This window comes from Gopherus flavomarginatus, chromosome 21, assembly GCF_025201925.1.
Source record: "Gopherus flavomarginatus isolate rGopFla2 chromosome 21, rGopFla2.mat.asm, whole genome shotgun sequence".
NCBI lineage: Eukaryota > Metazoa > Chordata > Testudines > Testudinidae > Gopherus > Gopherus flavomarginatus.
In genome coordinates this window covers 8,934,407-8,957,586 of record NC_066637.1, presented here as the reverse complement: position 1 = coordinate 8,957,586, position 23,180 = coordinate 8,934,407, and the positions used below count along the sequence as shown (strand labels likewise).

Below are 23,180 nucleotides of genomic sequence, written 5' to 3'. Positions count from 1 at the left end.
GTGGGGGGTGATAGGAGCTTATATAAGAAAAAGGCCCAAATATTGGGGCTGTCTCTATAAAATCTGGATATCTGGTCACCCTAGTGCAGTCAGAGCCAGCGTCTGTGGGAACTTGCATGCTGCATGGCCAGAGACTGAGGGGAGGCCGGCTGGGACTGCCAGGACATTGGGGGCTCTGAAATCCCAGCCTGCACTCCCACCTCTTCAAGGGACAGTGCAGTGGTGGCAGGGGGGCAGCTCCTCCCCGTCCTGCAGCAATGGGGAGGGCTCCCTCTCCTCCGGCTCTCCGCCCCCTTCGGCTCTCCCTGCTCCCCGTGCACTGACTGCACAAGGGAAGGTCAGGGCTTGGTACAAGCTCCCTGTGAGGTGAGAGAGGCGCTGGAGGGCTCTCCCCAGCTGGCAGGAGGAGGGGATGGCAGAGATATTAACGAAACCCTCTTCCAGCATCCATCCAGCCCCCAAATGACTGGTGGGCTGGAAAGCTGGGATGGGGAGGTGGGCAAGCCTGGAGACTGGGTGTCAGAAAGGCAGGGGTGAAAGTAACTTAAAGGACTTACTGGTACGCCGGAGTCCTGAGCGGGGGCATGGCCTCAACCCAAAGAGGCATGGCCTGAACTGGAAGAGACGGGGCCTTTCAAGATTTAGAGGCTCTGGGGCTCCGACTGTGGCTGGGAGCCCCAGGGCCTTTAAATCACCCTGGAGCTACCAGCTGCAGAGGTGGCTGGGAGCCCTGGCTCAGGGGTGAATTAAAGGGCCTGGGGCTCTAGCCGCTGCAAAGCTCCGGGCCCTTTAAATCACCGCAGGAGCCCTGCTGCCTCTACCCTGGTGCAGCAGGGCTTGGGCAGGGATTTAAAGGGCCTGGGGCTCCCCGCAGCGGCTGGAGCCCTGAGTCCTTTAAATTGCTGCCGGAGAAGCCGGTCCGTACCAGACCGCACTGGCTTACTTTCACCTCTTCTGAAAGGGCATTAGCCCAAGTGCCCAGGAGGTATTTCTAGAAACCCAACTGGATCTTGGGAACCACAACTCCTGCGTGGGAAGGGCTTGGCTGCCTGGGGTGGGGTGTGATTGACCCTGATAGCCAGACTAGATGGGCCAGGGCTGTTCTCTCTGTGCCTGTTCCCCTCCCAGGGAGCCGCTTCTCACTGGGCTTTTTTATGTTCGGAGAACAAACTGTGTCTGATTCTGGTTTTCATCTCGGAGCCCCAGCCTGTTTCCCCAGTAAGAAACCGTTCCAAGGCAAGGAGATGGAGTCAGTGCATGAAGTGCAGCCAGGCCAGAGTCTGGGTTTGCCCCATTCTCAGCCTTGGCCATGCAGGGAGGAGAGATCAGGTGTTCCTTGTACCGGCTCACAGGAGGAGACAGCCTGTGCTTACCAGCTGGCTAGGCCGCTCTGAGGGAGGACAGGGAAAGACGAGCCCATTTTTGATTCCCCTAGAGGCCTGGTTGTGAGTGGGAGGTGGATTGCAGACACCTGAGCAGAGGTAACCCTCTTACAGTGACCTACCAGTTACACAGCTAGAGCTCTCTACCCAGCTGCAGCTCCCCCATGACTTGTGCGGGAGGAAACGGAGAGGTCACTACTTCAACTCTGCCGGTTTTTTGGCTCTCGCGATTAGGAAATGCTTTCCTGCCCCATGCGGGGCTGGCAGGGGCAACGCATGCCAAAGGGCTTGAATTAAAATGGGCAGTAACTGTTGATTGGAGCAGTGTGTGAGCTGAGGGCTGAGTTAGCCCTTGTTGACAAGGGAAAGTGGCACTGATTTTAACTTGCATTGGTTTTTAAACTGATGTATTTAAACTGGTGCAAACCCTGGGGGTGGATGCTCTGATTTTGGTTTGAGGGCTTTTTTCTGTTTTGTTTACCCTGCTTCCTCACCGATTTAAGCTAATGCCCAATAATAAGCCTCTTTTAAACCAGAGTCTCCACGCAGGAGTTTTCACTGGTTTTAGTGATATCCGTTTAAAATCGTCCCTGTAGTTTCAACCGGGACAACTTTCCCCATGTAGACAGGCCTTGGATTTTAGTGGCACCGTCTACCCCTGCTGCAGCTGAGTGGGTGAAATCCTAGTGCAAGCTGAGAGGCCAAGGGCTGTGCTTCCAATCATGCATCTCAGCTGGAGGTGGGGGTGGAAGCACCTTGCAAAGATCCTCCCTCCCCACACTGTACTCAGACCCTGATATGGTTTGCAAGCCTTTCAGTGGCCCCAAATCCCAGTCCTTCCTCTGCTTGTCTGATTTCCAAATCGCCCAGGCTGTATCCTTAACTGCTACCATGTGGGCTGATGTTGGCGTTAAACGGAGAAGCCCCGTCATTAAAACAAACCCCATGCGTGTGCTCGGCTCAGTCATAGAGGGCAAGGCAAGGGTGCACAGTGCAACCAGCCGCCGGATGGATGGGTGCCCACTTCGCTGTGATCCCTGGTGCTGGGAATCCCAGGATGCAGGGGGGTTGGTGGTGGGGGGGGAGGAAAATGCTGCCGGCTCCTTTGTTTAGCGGCTGCAGCTATGGAGAGCATGTGAGGAAGGAATTCGGAACATGGCTGTGTTCTTACCCTGGCGGGAGGCCCCCCCCTCCGCAAACATTCACAGGCTCACTCTGTATCTGCCGGCTGGTGCAGAGGACAAGACAAGTGTTGGCATGTACGCCACTGCCCCCTCCTGAAAGCAGCCTGTCAGGCCTGCTCTTGTGTTCACTGGAGCTGCCACGTGGCCAAGGCCCCTCTCTATGGCATGAGGGTGGGAGTCCTTTCTAATGCTGCACCTCAGGGATTATTGGACGAGAGAGAGAGAGAGTGTGTGCGTGCATCGCACACCCCCATATTGACGTACTCCTGCCAGCTTTGTTCTCCTTTGCACTAGTCTCCCATGGAGTCCACCTCCCGGACTGGTGCACACCTGTCTGGCTCCAGCCCATGCTTCTCTTGTGCCATTGCACGTTAATTGCTAACAGCTGGCCTAGGGTGACCAGCTAGCAAGTGTGAAAAATTGGGATGGGAGTGAGGGGTAAATGGCACCTATATAAGAAAAAGGCCCAAATATTGGGACTGTCCCTATAAAATCAGGACATCTAGTCACCCTAAGCTGGCCGCAGAAGCGCTGCCTGGGGAAGCTGAGCCTATAAGCCGCTGCTTGCTGCTTTACGGGCTCTTTATTCAGTGCAAGGGAACAAACCAAAACCCTGGCTTGGGGCACCCCCGGAGTGGGGGGAGAGCCAGATCTGAGTTGTCCCACTGGCCTGTGCCTGTCACCATGGGGACCTGGGCAGTCTGGCCTAGCGGTTAGGAGCTGGGAGACAGAAGTGAACTAAGCCACCCCCCTTCCCTGGCAATGCACGTAGAAAGGGACAGAACCAAGCCCAAGGGTGCCCCCTGCTGGCTGCAGCTTGTTATGGCCCTTCTCCCTTGCAGGCTCACACAGCGTCGTTCAGCATGAATATTTCATTTTTAAAATTGGAACATCTCTTCTGTGCTCCTGACAGCTCTCCGGCAGCGCTCGCTCTCTGAGCCCCCATCTGGCTGCTCACTCCCGCCCCTCTCTGTGGCGTGCGATCCCATTGCACCTGGGGCGGGGGAGCATATTCTGATCTGTGCCTGAAACAATGGGGTTAATATTTTATTTACGCGTGCATGTGGCAGCAGAGTGCATACCCCAGCTGGCAGCACAATAGCAGGGCACCTCCTGCTTTCCTGGGCTTTGGGTGCTGGGATGAGAAAAGTGGGCTGGATTCTGGTGTGTGTTTGTTTTTTTTTTCACTCGTCCTTTTCTGGGTCTCCATGAATCATGCATGGGGCTCTTTATGTGATGCGTGTAGGTGATCTTTCCGCACAAAGCCTTCCTCTGCCAGACAAAAGGCAGCTCGTCCAGCACTCGCCTTCCCCCATTTGTCCTGTGTGTTTTGTGCCTTTCAGAGCAGCTGATTCTGTTTGTACCACCCACGCCCTCCCGCAGCCTTTCCCATACTCCTGTCGGGATCCTGGCCCTGTTCAGAGGTGGGATGGCCAAGGCCTGCAGGCTCCTGACTGCATTCCAGGGGAGGAGGGTTTTGGGGAAAGAGGAATGCACTGATCCCTGCACTCCTTGGGCCAAATTGTGTGTGTGTGTGTGTGTGTGTAATATATATATTGGGGGAATTGACACCCCCTCCTGGTGATCTGATTTATTCCTGGGCCAGTCTCTCCTCGTGGGTCACAAGTCTCCATTTCAAGCACTCGACCGGTGCGTTGTTCTGCACTTTTTCCATCCCTGCTGAGTTTCTTGAACTCTGACCGTCTGTGGAGCTGCTTCCGTCTGGCTCCTGGCGGTTGTCCTTCCTACCCTCAGCTAGGTGCAGCTCAGTCCTGGATTCCTGAAGTTATTTGACTTTGATAGCGGTGTTGCGGGGGAATGACAAGAAAAACAGAGAAATCTCCCTCTGCACCTTGTGTGGCTGCTTCACCCCTGTCCTGCACTGGGGCTGTAACCCCCAAACTGGAGGCCCGGCAAAGCCCCAGAGGAGGATGTGCCCAGTTGGCAATGCAGCCTGGACAAGATGAGAGCAGCCAGCCCTGCTGGCGGAGAGGGCAGACGGGGTCCCTAGGAACGGGAAGTCCTGCAGCCAGGGAGACCAAACAAACAGCAGATAAGCCAGGGGTGTGTCTGGAGCTGACCAGCCGCGCCCTCGGCACCCAGCCTGTTTATTTCCATCCTCCTCTCTAATGCTGTCCCAATGCTTCCTCGCTTCCATGGAACTAAGCAATGTCGCGGGGGTGGGGACGCTCTCCAGGGAAACTGGCCATGCCATGGACATGTTGGAGAACCACTGTCTGAAAGCTGGTGTGTGTGTGTGTGTGTGTGTGTGTGTGTTGAAGTTGTGAGCACCAGCACAAACTTAAACCCAAGCTCAAATCCCCTGGATGCTGGCTAGGTCCCCTCAGACATTCCTATTGCTAGGCTGGTAACATCCCTTAGTTACGGGGACAAGCTGCTAACTTTCCATCCTTCCTCCCTGCCCACTCAGCTCGCCAGTGCTCAGTCTGACTGCCTCATTAGCCACAGTCAGGTGCAGCTAGGCTCTCTCGCCTTCTTGGTGTCAGCGTGTCGAGGTCGCCCCCTTTGCCTGCCAGCCCCAAAGCAGATGAGGTGCCAAAGCTCCCCTCTGGAGAATGCCAGCTGGGGCGCTGGCATCCCTGTGCCCTGCAGAGAGGCTGCGGCTGGTGAGCAGCGGGTTATTTTGGAACAAAAAAATCTGTCTCCTCCTTTCTCTTGCTCCCCCCCTCTCCCTCCGAGTGCCGTTAGCGGGGTCACTCCTGGGGGTGAGCAGCCCCACCGGGCCAGCTCTGCAGCTCCTGGGGTTTGTCTCTAGATGATGGGAAGCCGTTCAGGCTCGACACCCAGTAGCCAGGAGTGGCTCCGTTTGAAAGTCTGCGCCTGACTCTTCTTGGCTGGGAGCTGGGGCTGACATTCCTGCAGCTGCAGCTAGCGGCTGGTACAGGCTTAATCCTGTGCATGTGAGGAGCCCAGCAGCAGAGCCAGGTGTTTTGCTGGGGTGCTGCTCCCCTCCTTCGCTCCATGTATACTCCTTAGCGTGAGGTGCTCAGCAAACTGCCCCTATGCCTGCTCCTGTAAGGGCCTTGTGAGCACAGCCCCTCTCTCCTTCCCCTTCCCCATAGCTCCCTGCTGGGGTGTGTTATGCTGTGTGGGGCATAGGAAGAGCAGCTTTGGCAGGGATCCCCTTGGAAAGACTTTGGGATCCTCCGGCGGAAGCTGCTGTGTAAATTGATGGATGAAGCCTCCTGGCACCCCCACAGGGCAGGTCCTGATGATCCTCACTCTACAGTGGGGAAATCAAGGCACGGAGGTGAAGAAACTTACCAAATGCAGTGCAGTCAGTAGCAGAGACAGGGACTCCAAGTCCTGTGGGTCCAGTTGCTAAGCAGTGTCTCCTCGGATAGGAAAAGCCCTGCCCACCCATACTGGGGCTGGATTGTCCTGTGCAAACTGGGTTGCAGGGGGAGTGGAAGCAGAGAGTGAGGGTGCATGGTGGGTGACCCAGCTCTGGGCCCGGGGGAGAAGGGCAGGCCAGGCCGTTTAACGCAGCCAGACTGCCAGGACGTTGTGCCTGAGCAGTTGGGGCTCAGTGGGAGCAGTGGCGGCTAGGCAGAAATCCTGCCTCTTGGAAGGTGTGGCCCCGTGGGGCACGGAGCGCACACTGCCCCCAGCCAATTGGTAGAGAGTGTTCAGCCTCTGCCAGGCTGGCCCTTAGTTTCTATTTCTGGCCCTGCCCCCTCCTTGTGTGGTTCCAGCTAGGGACCAGCCGGTCAGCTCCTGAGCGCTGCTGGGAGGGCTGGCACACCCTGCCCTCCCCTCGCCTCCTCTGCCTGCTGCTCTTGGCAAAGCTGGCACATCCAAGCAGGGATTCCTGCCCTTGGGATGCGGCCAGGATGTGGGCATCTCTGCTTTTGCTGCAGGTAATTTCCTGGTCTCCTTTTTCCCATCACCCCACAGACTAGGTACAGAGGTGGGCTTAGCCCCTGGGCCTCTGTGCTGGTTGGGAAGGATTTGCTGCGTGGTTAGCCCTAAAGCGTTTTGCACAGGGACGTTACCCCCCCCGGTCTCTCTCTTGCTCTCGATCCCATTTGGCCTGATTCGTTTGTCCTGCCTGTCTCTAAAGGTTCGGGGACCCCTTATGCAAGGTCCCTTGCAGCAAGTGGTATCCAACTCGCAGCCATTCGCGATCTTCGGGCAGGCAATGCCTGGGTGTGGTGAGGCTGAAGGATCGCCTTGGAGGTGTGGGTACCTTTCCTCCTCTTATGTCTGTGTGCATGTGTCTATATTGTGATGAACAGACACCTGCTGCATGGAATCAGCACCTGTCACAAATCCCACACTGCTAATAACCAGGGGAGGTCTAACAGGGTCTGTGCCTAAATGAGGCATTGGGTGGCAGCTGGTTTATCTTTGGGGAAAACATCATCGGTCATAGAAACGTAGGACCACGAGAGGGCAGCTAGCCCAGCCACCCCTTGCACTGAGAGAGGATAATGGATGCCAGTGGCTTTAATTAATTTAGCACAATGGGTTTTTCCCCCCAAAGGGAGTTTGCTCACTAATTGTCCTGTGGTGGGGGTGACTTATGCAGCTTTGCAACAGGCTTGTGATGGCGACGGAGCATACAAACCCCCGACAAAGCAAGAAAGGGTTAATGGGATAGCAGGGGCCCAGTCAGCCCACCCTGCATCTGATGGAGCAGGAATCGGGCTTCCGGGGGGGGGGGGGGGGGAAAAGGGAGACCCCTGCGCAGCTGGGTGGGTGGAGGGATGGAGAGTGCTCTCTGTGCGAAGGGAGGCTGGCTGGGGTCAGGGGAGGTCTCCCAAAGGAAAGGGAAGGGTTTGTGTTTTTGTGTTTTGTTTCGAGGTTTCCGTACCCAGACAGGGTAGAATTCCTCGTAACCTAAGTTGCCACCAGTCTGAAGGGGTTGGCGGTTGAGGCCTGGGCTACACTGAAAAGTTCAGTCAACCCAGCTAGGTTGCTCCAGGGATGGGAAAAATCCACCCCCTGGAGCCATGCAATTAAGCCAACCTAGCCCCCGCTGTGGAGGAATGGCCTAGCTACTGCCTCTTGCAGGGGCGGAGCCTATGGGAGACCCCCCCCATCACTATAGGGGGTGTCGACGCTGAAGCACAACCGCAGCGCCGTCGCTGCGCCGCTGCAGCATTTCAAGTGTAGACGCTCCCTTAGTGGAGCAGCGCGGGCGGCCAGTGGGGAGAAACAGTCCGAGCAGCTGCTGTACCACGCCGGGCTGGCAAGGGGGTGCCACTGCAGTCATCTGGTTGGGGAATGCCAGCAAATCCATGCGACTTGCCTGGCCAGTCGCACACCATGGGAATGAGCTGGTGCTTGCAGACCAACTTGGGGTGGAAATTCGTCAGCATAAATCACTAGTGGCCAAGCTGGATCGCTCTGTGAACAGAAACAAAGGCTAAACCCTGGGAGGATTCACTCTTCGCTAATGGAGAGGCCACTTTAGCTCAAGTGGCAGGAAGGCAGGTGCTCTGGGAGCTGGTGGATTGGAGCTCTATCCCAACGGTGCTATGGAGCGCCCGTTACAACACAAATCCCATCTACTACAGCATTGCTCCAAATCGCTGCAGCCTTTGGGCCCCTTGCTTTGTAGCTGGCAGGTCTGGTGCATGTGTCTGAGAGATCAGCAGATGGTGCTGTTACATCACAAGAGAAGGAAAAGCTCTGAAGCTGAATGGCCACTGGTGGGGTGTGGGGAACTCTGCGTGTTACGTTTTCATGCTGGGGAGCAAACTCGGACGAGAAAAAGGGATTTTTCTTTTTCTCTAGTGAGGCTGTATCAAATTCCTAATGTAGAACTGCTAGGAAAAGCGGGAGTGGGGGAAGTAGAGCATACAAGAAAGCCTGATAGTATGCCAGCTCTTGTAGTTTTATCGTGAGTCTCAATATTTAGTGTCTTCAAAGCTCCAGCTCCTGGAGTCTTGTGAGTGTCTCAGCTTTCATGTGAAAAGAGCAGCGAGTTTCCAACTCTAGGGGCCACATTTTTTTCAAGTTTTTATCTGTGACCACAAAAGGCTCAGACGCAGAAGGTCAGTAAATAAAAAGACCAACCATGATTCGGTTTTACAATCTCCTGGCTCGCAGGCAGGTGTCATGGTGTTTGGAGGGACCTGACTCCTGATTTATTTTTTTTTAATGCTTGGGATTGGCAGTGCTGAGTATCGAATAGGGATAAATCTGGTGGAAGGTTCTAGCAATGGAATGCAGCTCTGTAGGAGTGTCTCCTCCCCTGACCTTCTACAACCCAATGAAGAATACGATCCTTCTATAGGTTTATTTGACTCCTGCTATAGCAACACTGGAATTTTCAGACTGGTTCAGACCAAGGGCCCATGCAGTCCAATAGCTTCTCTCCAAATGTTTCAGAATTAAAAACTCCCCCCACAGGCAGTTATGGGATTTTTGGGGGGACAGATTATGGTGGGGGAGGAAGAAATTTAGTTAGAGATTGGTTTATGCCTTGAAGTGGGAGGGTTCATAACCTTTCCAAAGCTGATATTTTAAAATATTTTATAACTCAGCCTGTTCTCATGTAAAGGCCCAGGCCTTTCTGAATCCTGTTAGTCAGTGGAACTCATTGCCACAAGGTATAATTGAGACCAAGAGCTAACTGTGTCTTGGAAAGCTAGACCTCATACTTTTAGCAGCTTTGAGTTCACCACCTGCCAACTTCATTGACTGTCCCCTTGTTCTTGTGTTGTTTGGGGATGGCTATTGACCCCCTCTCTCTAACTGTTCTTCATTTTGTGTACTGGTATTATCTGTTTCCTATAGGAGAGAAATGGCATAGGATGGTTCAAAGAAGCCTATAAAAAGGCCATCTAAGAAATAGTACAGATCTCTTCTGTAGGGTTAGGAGTCCGTAGCTGTGAGAAGGCTGTTGGAGAACTGAAACTCCTTGGACAACATCCTGGCAGTAAGAGTCATACAAAGTAAAAACCCTTAGTCCGCAAAAATGAAACATACCCTAGGCTTGCATCTGTGCCCACACAGACACTGTGTTTGGCCTCAGCCTGACCGTTGTGCGAAGCTGCCTTGTATCAGTCTAGCTGAGCTGCTACTCTGGCCATGAGAGAAGCGAGACCAGCTAGCTCCAGGGGCCACTCGCCCCCCTGTAATGGCTTGCTGTGGTCAGGAGCAAGTGAGGACAGGTTCCCAGGACTGAACCAGAAGGAGGTGCCGCAGCACAGGGCTGAGATCCATTGGCAGAGTCATGTGCTGCTTGCTTCCCATTCCCTCTCTGGTGCGGCTGCTTTCAGGCTGCAGTCTAAGGCTCTTATTTCCAGATGTCAATTTCCCTGTGTAAACCCCACATTTAAGTAATTGCCAATTAAATTATAAAAAAAAAAAAAAAAACAGTAAAATCCAATTCTCTGTTGCGACTCCAGCTGAACAGATGTCGGCTCTGCGCCGTTTCTGTGCAGGCAACATCTGTCAGAGAGAAGGGGACTCTCTCTCTCTCCCTGCGTATAGGCAACACCTGCCTGCTCCTTGGCTGGTGGCTTCCCAGTCCTGGAAGAGGCAAATTACACTGCAGGAGGGGAACTTGCAGGTGGGGGCTGAATCTGGTTGCTGCTGAACGTTTTATCCAGACTCCTCCCATGCGGAGGCTGGTTGGTTTGCCTGTGGGGTGGAAATTCTGGACCAATTTCTACTAACACATTGATGTTTTTTACATGCTGTCCTGCTTCTCTGTCTTAGCTTGGCCACTATGGGGTATGTGGATCTGACCTCCCATCCACTCTTGAAACCATGGGGCCAGAGGAGTAGGGCTGCTTGGAGCTGGCTGCAGCTGCAACATCTGGATCAGAATTATTCCATAGTTTGAGGGTGTCTGGCCTGTTCTGGTTTAGGCTCGTCTCTAGTTTGGAGAGGCAGATGGTAGAGGGCCTCTCTCCTCTCCATGCTGGCTGGGCACTGGTGGCTGACATGCTTAGTGAGGCAGCCAGGTGGGAAGCCCCCTCATGTGTTGTGGCGTTTCATCCAGATCTTTAACTTTTGGCTTTAAGGTCGCTCAGGACAGCGGCTGGCTCAGGGTTTGTGCAGCCTTTCGCTACCACAGAGTCCGTGAGCCAGAGCGACGGGGACGGGAAAGTTTTGGTCACTATCTGAGGGCTGCTCGGTGGCCTGTGTGACACGAGCTTGGTGGGTCTTTGTCTGATTTCTAGCGGGCAGGCGTCTCCAGCAGAAGCTGTGAGTGCAGTTGGCGTTTGTACGCTGCTTTGCAGAGAGCCCAGGGACTGCCTGGCTCATGTGGACAAGCTTTCCCCCCGAGGGCGGGGAGCCCCAGGCTCCAAGTCTTGTCGGTCTGGCCCCTCTGGTTTGGGATGATCCCCCTCCACCACTGTCTCTGCTGTCAGCATTGCCCTGGAGTTGGCTCCTGCTATAAATCACAGTGTAGTGCTCGGCGTCGGTGTCTCTACAGAGAGACCTGCCCTGGTCTCTTGTTAAAGCCCAGAGCCTTGGCTGTTGCATGGAGAGGGTCAGCAGAACGTGCGGGGAATCTTTGCGAACTTGGAGGGGGTTGCCCGGCCTGCAGCCCTCTCTCCCTCCACTCCCGTTGCTGCGTCTCCACCTGTGCGGATCCCAGCCCCTGCTTCACCCTGCAGTGCGCACCATCTGGCTAGGCTCTGGCACAGGGCACGAGACCGAGTCTAGCCAGGCTCACTGAGGTTGTATCCTGGAGGTCCAGGGTCAACTGTTCCTTCTCTGTGGGGCAGGGACAGGCCTTAAACCATTGGCCTGTGAGTCTGGGACTAGCACACTCGGGGAGGAGATGGCAAAGGGTCAGTGCCCCCAGGTCAGACCTCCCCACATGTGGCCAAAGCCACCACAAGGACAGAAAATGCCTAGTCTGTATTGTTCGCAAAAACTGACTCCGTGAGAGCCTTGTGCTCAGGGTAAAGAACAGCAAGGATGCAGCAAAGTGTGTGTGTGTGTGTGTGTGTGTCCGTCCATCCGTCCAGCTGTAGTGGAGGCCCTGTGTAGCACCATGTTTGTAGTACCCCATAATATTTAGCTGCTAAGATAAGTTCTCACACCTTCTTGTCGAACTGTCTCAAATGGGCTATCTTGATTATCACTACAAAACTTCTTTTCTTCTCCTGCTAATAGCTCATCTTAATTAATTAGCCTCTTAGAGTGGGCAACTCCCACCTTTTCATCTTCTCACTATATGTTCCATTCTATGCATCCGATGAAGTGGGCTGTAGCCCATGAAAGCTTATGCTCAAATAAATTTGTTAGTCTGTAAGGTGCCACAAATACTCCTGTTATATCAAGTGGCTCCTACTCCCAGGGCAGGGCCTAGCCCCAGTCAGTGCCCCATTCTGCTCTGCTCTCTATTCAGCACTCTGCTGGGGATGACATGGGTACTGGCAATTGCAGGTCGCTCCTATCCGATGGGGAGATGGCTGTGTGTCCTAGAGGTTACAGCGAATGACAGGACAGGGTTCTAAGCGAGGGGGGAGTCTTGCTGGCACATGCTTGGCAAGTGGTCCAGCCCTCTCAGGGCACCAGGAGAGCTTTCTGTTGTGCACTGATCACATAAGGAGCTCGGATGTGGCAGGGCTGTGTGCAGGATAACCGCTCCGAGTATGGCATGGGAGCACTAACCGAGCTAGAGCCTGAAGCTAGCCATGGAGCAGTGCTGTCTGCCCTGACATCCAGCAGCCTCTCCTAGTTCGGAGCCTCGGTCCAGCGCTGGATCGGCCTGGCTGAGTTGCTGCTTTCCCACAGCGAGACCGTGAGCAGATCGGCCTGGGCCCCTTCACTCCATTCCTTCCCCAGGGTGGCCTGGTAGGACTGAGGTGGAAGGGGCAGCTTTGTAATTTAGAGTCCTTGATGCTGGCAGGCTCTGGAGATGACTACCCCATCACCCCTCTGCCCCAGAGCGTTGGCAGCGTAAAGCCATGGGTGGAACTCTTTGCCAGAGGATGTTGTGAAGACCAAGACTATAATAGGGGTCAAAAAAGAACTAGATAAGTTCATGGGCGACAGGTCCATCAATGGCTATTAGCCAGGATGGGCAGGGATAGTGTCTCCAGCCTCTGCTTGCCAGAAGCTGGGAGTGGGCGACAGGGGATGGATCACTGGATGATTACCTGTTCTGTTCATTCCCTCTGGGGCACCTAGCATTGGCCACTGTTGGAAGACAGGATACTGGGGTAGATGGACCCTTGGTCTGACCTAGTATTGCCACTCTTATTGGGGAGGGGAGGTAGCTTCCATCTACGGCTCCCCTCACCACCCCCAGATATCTCCCTTTGGGAATGGGCAGGCACCAGTGGGCCCAGCTGGAGCAGCTTTCATAGGTGCTCTTGGATTTATGAGAACCGTCAAGCAGCGCAGAAGGAAAGTCCATGCCTTCGCCCAGGCCCCGCAGTGCTGTAGCCTGCATGAGCAGAGATCTGTGCTCGAGGCATGCCTTGCCTTCCCCTGTCTCCCGTCAGAAAGAGGGGGGAAGGCAGCTGCTCTGGCTCTGAAATCTGAATCTCCCCTCTCCATAAGCCACCCCCTCCTCCCTCTCTCTGAGCGGTGCTGCTGGCCAAGGGTACGTCCCACCATCTGCCTCGCTCCTGCCCCAGATCTACCCAAAAGGCAGCAAACAAACTGAGCTCTCCCTGTGTTCGTGCCCAACCTGTGTTAGGGGCTGAAACCGTCCACCCGCTGCTTCAGTGTGTTCATCTGGGTACGAAGTCATTAAGCAGGAAAACCCCCTGGTCTCAGGAGCGGCCTCATGCTGAGCCCCCCTGGTGTGGCTGTTAATTAGGAGAGGCCTTCATTAGCACTCTCTTCTGCTCCCAGCATGCATGCCAGCGTGGCTTTCCAGGGCTCGGGGCCCCCACCCCGTGCCCCCTCCCCAGCATGCTCCCACTCTCCCCTCCCCAGTGCCAGGTTCAAAACGCTCTTTACTTCCAAGCGCTGCTCAGCAGGAAGCAAGCTGGGTCCTGCCAAGTGTTAAATGAAATCATTAAAACCCCCAGTCTTCTCCCCCTCCCCTGCTTTTCTTCCTAATGCTGGTAATTAGCCTGTAAAAGCACATGAGGGGGTGGTGGGTGGGGGAGCTGCCGTTAACCCTTTAAACGGGTTCCCCAGAGGACGCTGCAACTGGCGCCTTAGCCATGGGGTGCTGTCAAATACGAATTACCCTACTGCCAAACTGGATCAGAGAGTGCAGCCAGGCAGCGAGTGGGCACCAGGCAGCTTTGGGAGCTGGGCTGCTGCTTTCTGCAGGGCTTCTGGCTCTGCCTCTGAGGGAGGAGATTGGCAGCTGTCATTCAGACTCCAAAGTGCCATTGATATCCGAGTCTCTGCTGAGGTTGCTCTCAGCTGTCATTCTGGCCAGGGAGAAGAGGGCGGGGGCAATGGGGATTGGCCACCTCCCAAATAAACCACTCCCCTAAGGGGATTGTGGCAGGACAGGTGCCCAACAGGGACCAGCAGAGTCTGTCAATCCCCCTCTCCAAATATAGATATGATTCATGGATGGGATGGGGATGCTGCATCATGGAGCCTTGAGGTGAACACAGAGCTGCGTGCCTGGATGGGGGAGGGTCCTGTCCTACGCGGTTTGGGTCCTGTGTGGCACCCATTGCCACTGGATCTGAGCACCCCTGGAGGATCCCTCTCCCATGGGAATCTGGCTTGGTGCAGAGGAGCCCATGCTGAAGTGTCTAGGGGCTGGTTCTACCATCCTCAGCTGTGAAAGGCCACTTTACTTTGGTCAACTATGGCATTAAAACCATTCCTCTTTCCTCCCCATGCACACTGGGGGCTCCCCAGACATGCTGTTCCTGGGGAAAGGGGGCTATCCCTGCCCCCCAGCCCTTGGCAGCCATGCGGCCCCTTGATCAGGCCAGTGAGAACTTCAGTGTTTAATTATCTGTCCCTTCCATTGTCCTGCCTTGGGGCCATCACATCAGAAAGCTTGGAGACAGGAGTAGGTGGCAAATACCTCTCATCCCCACACCACGTTCCCCACCCCACAAGCCGGTGTGGGTTGTAAAGGGCAGGACTCATCCCACACTCTGCCCCTAGGCGAGCTCTGTAGCTGGCCGCGGCACATCTCTTGTAGGCACTGGGACGCAGCTGTGGCCACCGCAGAGCCAGGAGAAGTTCCTGGCCCCTGCAGAGCCTGAGTCACAGAAGCAGGAGAATAAGACATGGGCAGTTCCATCCCCACCCCGTTTCTGGCCCATTGGCAGCAGCTGTTAAATCCTTGCTGGGAGTGCTTAGAAATAAACCCATTAGCCGTGCTGGGCTTTAAAAGGGCCAGCGACCACACAGAGGCCTTAATGAATTAAACATGCCAGTTTAGAAAGCTGGAGGAGGGGAGGGGAAGCACTCCAATGCTAATATTTTGTTCTCCATAATGAACCAATGGCAGCTGTGCCTGATGGCATTAAATTGGCCCTGCCATCACCCCACTTCAGTGGGGTTTGAGTTCTCCCAGGGGGGCAGCAGCAGCAGCAGCGGGTGGGAGCTCTCTAGCTATTTGTGAAGCGGGAAGACTCTCCAAATCTTTGCTGGGGGCTGGAACCAGGGTGGGGAAGGTCACTTGGCAGGGGGCACAGGTGAAAGATGCAACCCCTTTGGGGGGGATTTTGAAGGAGATGACATGAGGCAGGTGGATGGATACCACGGTGATGGACACTGTGGGTGTTGGGGATGGGTGTGTGAGACAGGAGGCTGGATATCACAGTGAGGGGCACTGTGGGGACTGGGGATGTGGGGGTGCATGAGGCAGGTGGCTCGATACCACGGTAGTGGGTGCTGTGGGGGTTGGGGATGGGGACGTTTGAGGTAGGTGGCTGGATACCACGGTGAGGGGCACTGTGGGAGTTGGGGATGAGTAGGGGAGGGTGCGTGAGGCTGGATACCATGGTGATGGGCACCGTGGGTATTGGGGATGTGGGGATACGTGAGGCAGGTGGCTGGATACCATGGTGAGGGGGACTGGGGATGAGGAGGGGAGGATGCGTGAGGTAGATGGCTGGATACCATGGTGATGGGCACTATGGGTATTGGGGATGTGGGGGTGCGTGAGGCAGGTGGATGGATACCACGGTGATGGGTGCTGTGGGTATTGGGGATGTGGGGATGCGTGAGGCAGGTGGCTGGATACCACTGTGAGGGGCACCGTGCCTATTGGGGATGTGGGGGTACATGAGGCAGGTGGCTGGATACCACGGGGATGGGCACCGTGGGTATTGGGGATGTGGGGGTACGTGAGGCAGGTGGCTGGATACCACTGGGAGAGGCGTCATGTAAGATTAGCCTGGAACGATGCAGCGGAGAGGAACATCCGCGTGGCAGTTTAAGAATGGCGGTGGGTGTGTGTGTATCCTGCTCCCCCTGGGGTTGCCCTTTTTGGGACCTTTCATCCTGGCCCTTTCTCATTGGGTTCTGCCCACAGAAACTGGGGGTGTTCTCTGGGCTGAAATACCCTTCAGCTCTTCCCTTCCCTCCCGGAGCCTCTCCCACGTGAGGGGAGGGCTGGGGCAGAGCAGCCCACACTTCTCCTCACCCCTCTGAGTGTACAATGGTCCCATTTGGGTTGCTGGCCCTCTCCTGATGTATGAACAAGTGTGGCCCTTTCGTTGCTGGAGGGACGAGGTCGGGGGGGGGGGGAAGAGACCAAGGCCAGAGTGAGCGGCTGCTGCATTATCTCCCAGCAGGCCCCAAGTGTGCCCTTTTGATTCCTTGCTTCTAAATAGCCCTCAGCCGAATGCTGTGCTGCTGTCCCCAAACCAGCCGCACCGGGGCCTCTGGTGGGCTCATTCCCTGCCGGCTGCTAGATACCAGTGGGGCTAACTGACCTACCGCTGCCAGGATGCCCTGCAGCCTCCTCCCAAGAGTCTGATGCTGGCTGGGAGTAGAGCAGGAGCAGTCTATGGGGGCAATCTCACACTGTGACCTCACAAAGTGTGTCAGGAGGATGGGGGTTCTCGCCCCTGCTCCCAAAGTCTGGGGCAGGAGGGGTTTAGAGTCCCCATAATCCTAGCAAGCCTTCTCTCCTAGGGGGATGCACTGGTCTGTTGCAAACTGTCCTCGTAGAAAGCCAATTCTTGAAGGGGGACGGGGAGGGGCACTCAGCTCCCATCCCCGTCCCTTAGTTGCAAATGGCTGTTCAGAGATTGGAAAACTCTGTGCAGCATCTGGGCTGCCTGGCAGGATCTCCCTGACTGTTTTTCTGCCACAAGACCCCAAGCTAACGGCTCGGAATATGACAGAGCAATATTGCTTTTTTTGTCTTTCATTTCTGCTCATCTTTTCTGCTCAGTCCCCCCCTACGCTCGGGTGTTGGAGCAGGAGGAGCATAATGGAAAACTCCAAGTGCAGGTTCTAGGGAAGACCAGCAGAGGGGGCTGGGCAGGGAGAGCGCTTTTCCTCCAGAGCGCATCCTTGATACGAAAGGATCCTGTAATTTATGAATGACTATATCTGTGTAACTGCGCAGAAATGCAGCCACCTCTGTGTGGAGGGCAGCAGCAAAGGAGATGGGTGACCAGCACTGGAATGGGTTCCCTAGGGAGGGGATGGAATCTCCTTCTTTTGAGGTTTTTAAGGCTCGGCTTGACAAAGCCCTGGCTGGGATGATTTAGTTGGGGATTGGTCCTGCTTTGAGCAGGGGGTTGGACTAGATGACCTCATGAGGTCCCTTCCAACCCTGATAGTCTATGATTCACACAGTGACTGGGAACTGAGGCTGAGACTGGCTTGTACACAGAGGGAAACTCTGACACATACACAATGGGATGTATAACCACTCTAGAGCCCACCTGCCTGGGGTCAACTGTATTAATTCACCCTTCCCTCCACCTCCCCAAGGAGGAAGCGCTGAGCTCAGGTGCTGAGATTCGAACCTGTGCTTCCAGGGAGCTAAGGTGCCTCTGGCGTGGTTCTGCCCCCCAAAAGTGGCCCCTGAAAGGCTTGCAGGGACAGAGCCCTTGGAAATCTTGGAAGAAAGGAAGGAATGTGGTGTGCCTGATGTGCATATGGAAACATGCAAAGAAAGCTACGCAAAGGGCTTGCTTGCTGCTTAAACTGTTTGTATTTGCAGCCAAGCCTTTGGATTTAGCCTGTCGGATTGGCCTCTGCAATCCGAGGTGTGCTGACAGCATGGGGGACAGCCAGTGATTGCTGCTTGCATCCCAGAACAATACACTGCACTCCTGTGCCCCTTCCCCCTGGGCTCTAACAGGCCTGTCAGTATTAATGCACCCAGCCATGCAATCCCCCCTGGGCAGAATGGAAGGACTGTTCTTTCCCCACTTTGCAGAGATTGGACTTGCCTGAAGTTACAGCGGGAGCCTGGAGCAGGGCTGGGGTAGGACCCAGGAGTCCGGTGTGTTTAACCACCAGCTTTGGGAAGTGCTTGGGTTTCAGTCTGGGTCCCTAAGAACTCCCAGGGTGGGGTGCCTAGAGTTAAGGGTCACAGACCTGAGCTGAGCAGAGAATTAAAGCACTAGAAAGGCCTTAATGCTTCTGAAGCACACTTGGTCGGGGGCAGGGGGGGCTAGGGTGACCAGATAGCACATGCAAAAAATTGGGACAGGGGGTGGGGGGTAATAGGTGCCTATATAAGAAAAAGCCCCCAAAATTGGGACTGTCCCTATAAAATTGGGACATCTGGTGCCCCTGGGGAGGGGCAGAGGGAATAGGAGACGCAGGGCACTGGACTCTACCCCATCCGTCAGGCCAGAGTGTGTGTGGCAAAGCAGAGCAGGTGGCAAAGGCTCCTCTTACGCTGTCTGGAGTGAGTTGAGGGGGTGAGTCTCAGCCCAGTTGTCAGGACACAGGTGCCCCTGTAACCCCTGCCCCCTTTGGGAGCACGCTCTTGGCTGCTGCTCTCCACACAGGGAGGGGACTGGTTCCCAGCCTGCTCGTTTCCCATCTCGCTCACTGTCCTCGGTGCACTTTCGTTCCAAGGGGCTTCCTGCTGAGAGCTCTGCTGGGTCCTTGGAGCCTTCCCGTGGTCCTGCTGGCTGCTGGGTACCTGCCGCTGGGATTGGTGCCCAGTGTGCGCTGAGGCAGCAGGATCGATCCCTGCGTTAGGGGGCCGGGCAGAGGGACGCAGCTAATCCCATTCACCTTTTGCTGGGGGTTTGTCCTTACTGTTTGGAGCCGGGATGGAGGGGCCGTGCAGTGTGCAGGTGGGCTCTTCTGCGTTGCAGCATCGGGGGGCGAGGGCTGAGGCCTGGACCTGAGCACACGGGAGGAGCAGCCACTGGGGAGAAGTGGGGAGACCTCGGTCTCCTGTCCCCAGCACAGCTGAATCCTGGAAGCCGCTGAGCTGACTAGGGTTGGTCTGTGGGTTTAAGGCAGTTGCTGAGCTGCTCCCAGCTGTAGCTTAACTTTCTCTGCCAGCCTCCTCCCTGACCTCCACCTGCAGGGAGCTGCTTAGTCTCCTCTGGCTGCCGGCTGGGCACTGAAGAGGAGAGGGGTTGGAATCTGCTTGTTCTTGTGCATGACAGGTGTGGCCCTCACCCCGGATAAACCGCCCAGGTGAGCAGGGGGTCAGCCCCGGAGAGGCAGGCGGGAGTTGGAGGACGACGCACTGCCTCCCTTTCAGGCTGTTGGGAGGCTGAAGTTCTGGTGACTAACCAGCCAGGCGTCTCCGCAGAGGAAGCATGGGGCTCAGGCACCCCCTCGTTCCCGGTCTCTGCTGAGGCTGCTCCACTAAAAATAGCCCGGCCTTCGGGACGGCTTCCTGAGTGGAGATCTGGCGGGGGGTCATGGACGGCTCAGCTGGGGCAGCGTTGCTCCCTCATGGAGTGGGCCATGGCACAGGCTGGCAGCTGCAGAGGAGAAGCTATCTGGTTTCCCTGGCAGCGACAGCTGCCTGATGGAAAGCAAATCAAGCTGGAGATGCCGGAACGTATTTCAGAAGCTGCCTTTCCAGAGGCCTCCATGTCTGACAACAGCCAGCTCTTCCTCCCTGCCTCCCCCCCACCTTCCGGCGCTTTGTATCTGCAATAAGCACCCCCCATGCACACCTCCCCCAGCACAATCAGCGTGGGATCCAGGATAAGCAGATGGCAATTGCCAGCGTGGCAGGGGGTATCTCCATATCTCTCCCTTCCTCCCTGCGTGGAGCCTGAAGAGCGGAACATCTCCCGCGTCGGCAGAGCGTCAGCTGAGCTGTGGCATGAGGACAGCGCGCTGCCGCCTGACCCCAGGTGCCTGTATTCATGGCTGCCTCCTGCCTCCCCAGCTGCGTTGCAAAGGGTCAGAGCGCCGGGGCGCCTTCCATGTGTGGGGTGACTCCCCCGCACCCCCAAGGATCTATTTCAGCCTGACGAGAAGCTTTGTGGGCTGGAATTAGCACTGCGGCAGGTCCCGGTGCTCCGGATACATGGTATCGATGGTGGCAGAGAGTGTGTTTAATACCAGCGCCATGCCGCTGCTGCCCTCCGCCAGGGGCTGGTGCTCGACTTGACGGGCGCCGTGTTGCCAAGGGAGGGTGAAGTCAATGGCAACCAGTTCATTGACTTCAACGGGCATCGGCTCGCCCCTACTGCATCTGGCCTGCGTCGTTTTTAGGACACATGCCTCTTTTGTGGGCCTTGGCCAAAGGTGGGGCCGTCTTGCTCTGAGGCCTGGGGGACTCTCTTCTTTCCCTTCTGCTCCCATCCCTGGCACTTCACCGATGGCGTTGGGCTATTGGTCCTGACTCTCCTCTGGCCCAAAGCCCGGCTCATCACCGGGCTGCTTTCCGGTGTCTAATGTGTCAGGACTATGCTTGGTGCTGGTGCTCAGACCATGACAGCTCTGTCAGGTCCTGCCAAGGGGCGGTGGCGACATGGAGGTGCATGACAATCCCTGGAGGCACAGCTGCTTGCTGGCTCAGGACGCCCACTAGCCAGTCTGCGGAAGTGTCACTCTCTGTCTCCTCTGCTGCCCTCCGCCCTCTCAGTCCACCATGCCTGCCAGGACCCTGGGTGCTTGCTCTGGCTCTCATCTCCAACCAGGGCCCCATGGAACTGTGGGGAAGCCTCTTACCCGCTTGAAAACAACAGTCTTTACAACTCCCCCAACTTAGCGGGCCTGATCCCGAGCGCACTGGCCACCATGGGGGAGCCTCGTTTGCTTTTTGCAGGGCTTGGGATCGGGTTCTGAATTGCTCAGCGCTAGTCTAGCTGTGAGCTGAGGCCAGGGCGTGAAGCGTTGGCCTTACCCCGCTCTTTGCCAGAAATCTCCCTCGGTGGGGCCCAACGGGGCTGGTGCTTTTATTCATACCGTGTGAACCCTCGCAGGGCCAGCTGGTCTGTTCTGCTAGTGCTCTTGTGTCTTGAAAGCTTCCCTCCTCCGAGGGCTCAGGCCACGAAGGGGGAGCAGGGCCCCTCCCCTCCCCACACAGTGGGGGAGGCTTCCCGTTCCCCACACCCCTCCAGCGGGATTGGAGGGGGCGAAGGGGGCAGGAGCACGCTGCTCAGGGGGAGGCATAATGAGTTTTGACAGTGCAGTCTCCGCCCCTCTCCACATCTTTAGTGCTCGAATGGAAAGCTGGGGGGGGGAGAGGGGGGCGTCTGCTTTTCATGTTCTCGGGAGGAGAGACAGAAGTGAGTGGAATATCCCAGCAGCTCCTGGTCGATCCCGGCTCAGCCCTACATTTCCAAGGAGCGCGGAGCTGTGCACAGGTGGCTGTGGCTCTGGAGCTGTGGGGTGGGGGGGAAAGCAGCCAAGCTGAGGTGCAAAGGGCCCCCTCCCTGTTTCCCTTTGTGCTTTCGCCTGCGAAGAACTCCCCAGAGGAGCCAGGGCTGAGAATTCCCCCAAGCCTCCTCGCCTTTGTTTGAGTTGGCCTCTCTCCGTGCTGGCTGGCTGCTGGTCCTGGAGCCAGCTTTCCTTCCCCGCCTCCCTTCTCGGTTCCCTGCACCGGTCTCCTGTTCGGTGGCGGTTTGATGGTGTTGCGAAGGGACGCTGGGCATTCGCCGGAGCTTTCCCAGGGACGCCCTGCGAGCTCGCCCTGAGGAATCGCAATGGGGGTGCGTGGAGTCAGTGCAAAGCCCAGGATGGAGAGGGGCACCGAACAATAACACGCTTCCTGCCTGCTTCCCCTCCACCCCACCCATCAACCCCAGCAAGGCGCTGGCCGTGGATAAAGCAAGTTGGGTGCATGGAGCACGAGGGAAATAACACAGTTGCTTTTTGTTTGGGGCTGCACAAACCTTCCGCTGTGCGAGAGATCCACCCCGGGCTCTGGAATTAGGTCTCTAAGCTCCGCTCCTTCCCACCCACCCAAGCTGCCGCTGCCGGTGGCTCAATTACTGTTCGGGTGTGTGTCCCTTGATGCCTGACTCAGTGAGGAATCGGGATCTCTCCTGGCAGGACGGGCATGTCCGAGCGGCGTGAGGAGGGGAGCTGGCCCGTCCCAGCTGGCGTGGTTGTGTCAGGTCGCTGTACTCTCTGCAGGCAGGCTCTGAGAGCAGGTGGCGTGGGAAAGAGGGGAAGCGAAGGCTGGGCCCCCTCCCAAAGTCCCAGCTTGGCGGAGGGGTGCGAAGGAGCTGGCCGCTGCAGGGGCGGAGGAGGAGAGCCGCTCGCCAGCAGCTGTCTAGGATGCCGGAGCTGAGCGGGGATGGACTTTGGCTTCACTTTGAAGAGGGGAGTGTGGCAAGAGAGCTGCCCTGGGCTGGAACGTGGGCAAACTGCTAGTTAAGCCCCCTGTGTTTGGCCAGCAGGTCTCAGCTTGGGGGGCAGAGACTGGCACATGTGGGTCCATCTACGGTTTACAGTCAGACACATGGACCAAAGGAGCTCAGCAGTCCAGCAGCGAGACCCAACCAGCACCTGAACTTGGGCACTAACGGGGCGGCCGCACCCATCTGGAGCAGCCACATCTCTGCTGAAATAGGGACCTTTCTTCTGTACGGAGGTGTCCTGCTTGTGTGTCCATGACAAGTTGTTCCCCTTCTGGGGGCAGGTCCCTGTCTCTAGAACCAGAGCTCCCGCAGCTGGGCGGGTGACCTAGTGAGACGTCTGGAATTTCTTCCCCCAGCATTAGCCCTTGGCGGGTTGGGGCTCAGAAGCTGGGAGGCCTTTGATCCGCTGTGTCCCTGGCAGTTGTTTGCTTTGTTTGTTAATGGTGATCCTCGCGTCCCCACCTGCAACCTCTGGCTCCAAGGGGATTTGTGAAGCTGAGACAGGGCGAGGCTTTCCGGAGTTTTACCTGACTGGCCCCTTGGGCTCCAGATCAGGCCCTGGGTCCTAACACCTGCGGTATTGTGCAGGCCGTAGGGATGGAGTGTGTGGCTGTAAACTCTTCCTTCTGCAAGTGAGCCAAGCCCAACCTGTCCATACGTGCCAGCCAGAGAATGGGAATCCCTGGGAAAACGTAGCTCCCTGCAGCTCCGGAAGAGGAAGGGGGGTCCTCCTGCACCCCTGCTGGGTCCCCTCTGCCTCGGATGTGCCAGCGGAAGGCTGGGCCCGTGCCAGCAGCGGCATGACGGCCTGCCAGTACCCCATGGCCCCCGGCACCTTGGAACGGGACCGGATGTACCAGCACAAGGTCTCTCTGGTGGTGCGCTATTTCATGATCCCCTGCAACATCTGCCTCATCCTCCTGGCCACCTCCACCCTGGGGTTTGCTGTGCTGCTTTTCCTCAATAACTGTAGGTGT

At 56.4% G+C, this 23,180-nt stretch overlaps 1 protein-coding gene across 13 annotated transcripts in view; it reads left to right on the top strand.

Moving 5' to 3' along the window:
• The window catches only part of AGRN (agrin), a 220,023-nt gene that overhangs the window by 89,338 nt on the left and 107,505 nt on the right, over positions 1–23,180 (top strand). For 3 of the 13 annotated variants that reach the window (XM_050931386.1, XM_050931385.1, XM_050931384.1), the window contains exon 1: positions 21,156–23,172. The exons of the other annotated variants lie outside the window; for them this stretch is intronic. In XM_050931386.1, coding sequence (XP_050787343.1) covers positions 23,004–23,172 — 169 coding nt within the window. In that variant the 5' untranslated portion in view covers positions 21,156–23,003. Of the gene's footprint in view, positions 1–21,155; positions 23,173–23,180 lie in introns of those variants that run through there. 13 annotated transcript variants of the gene reach the window in all.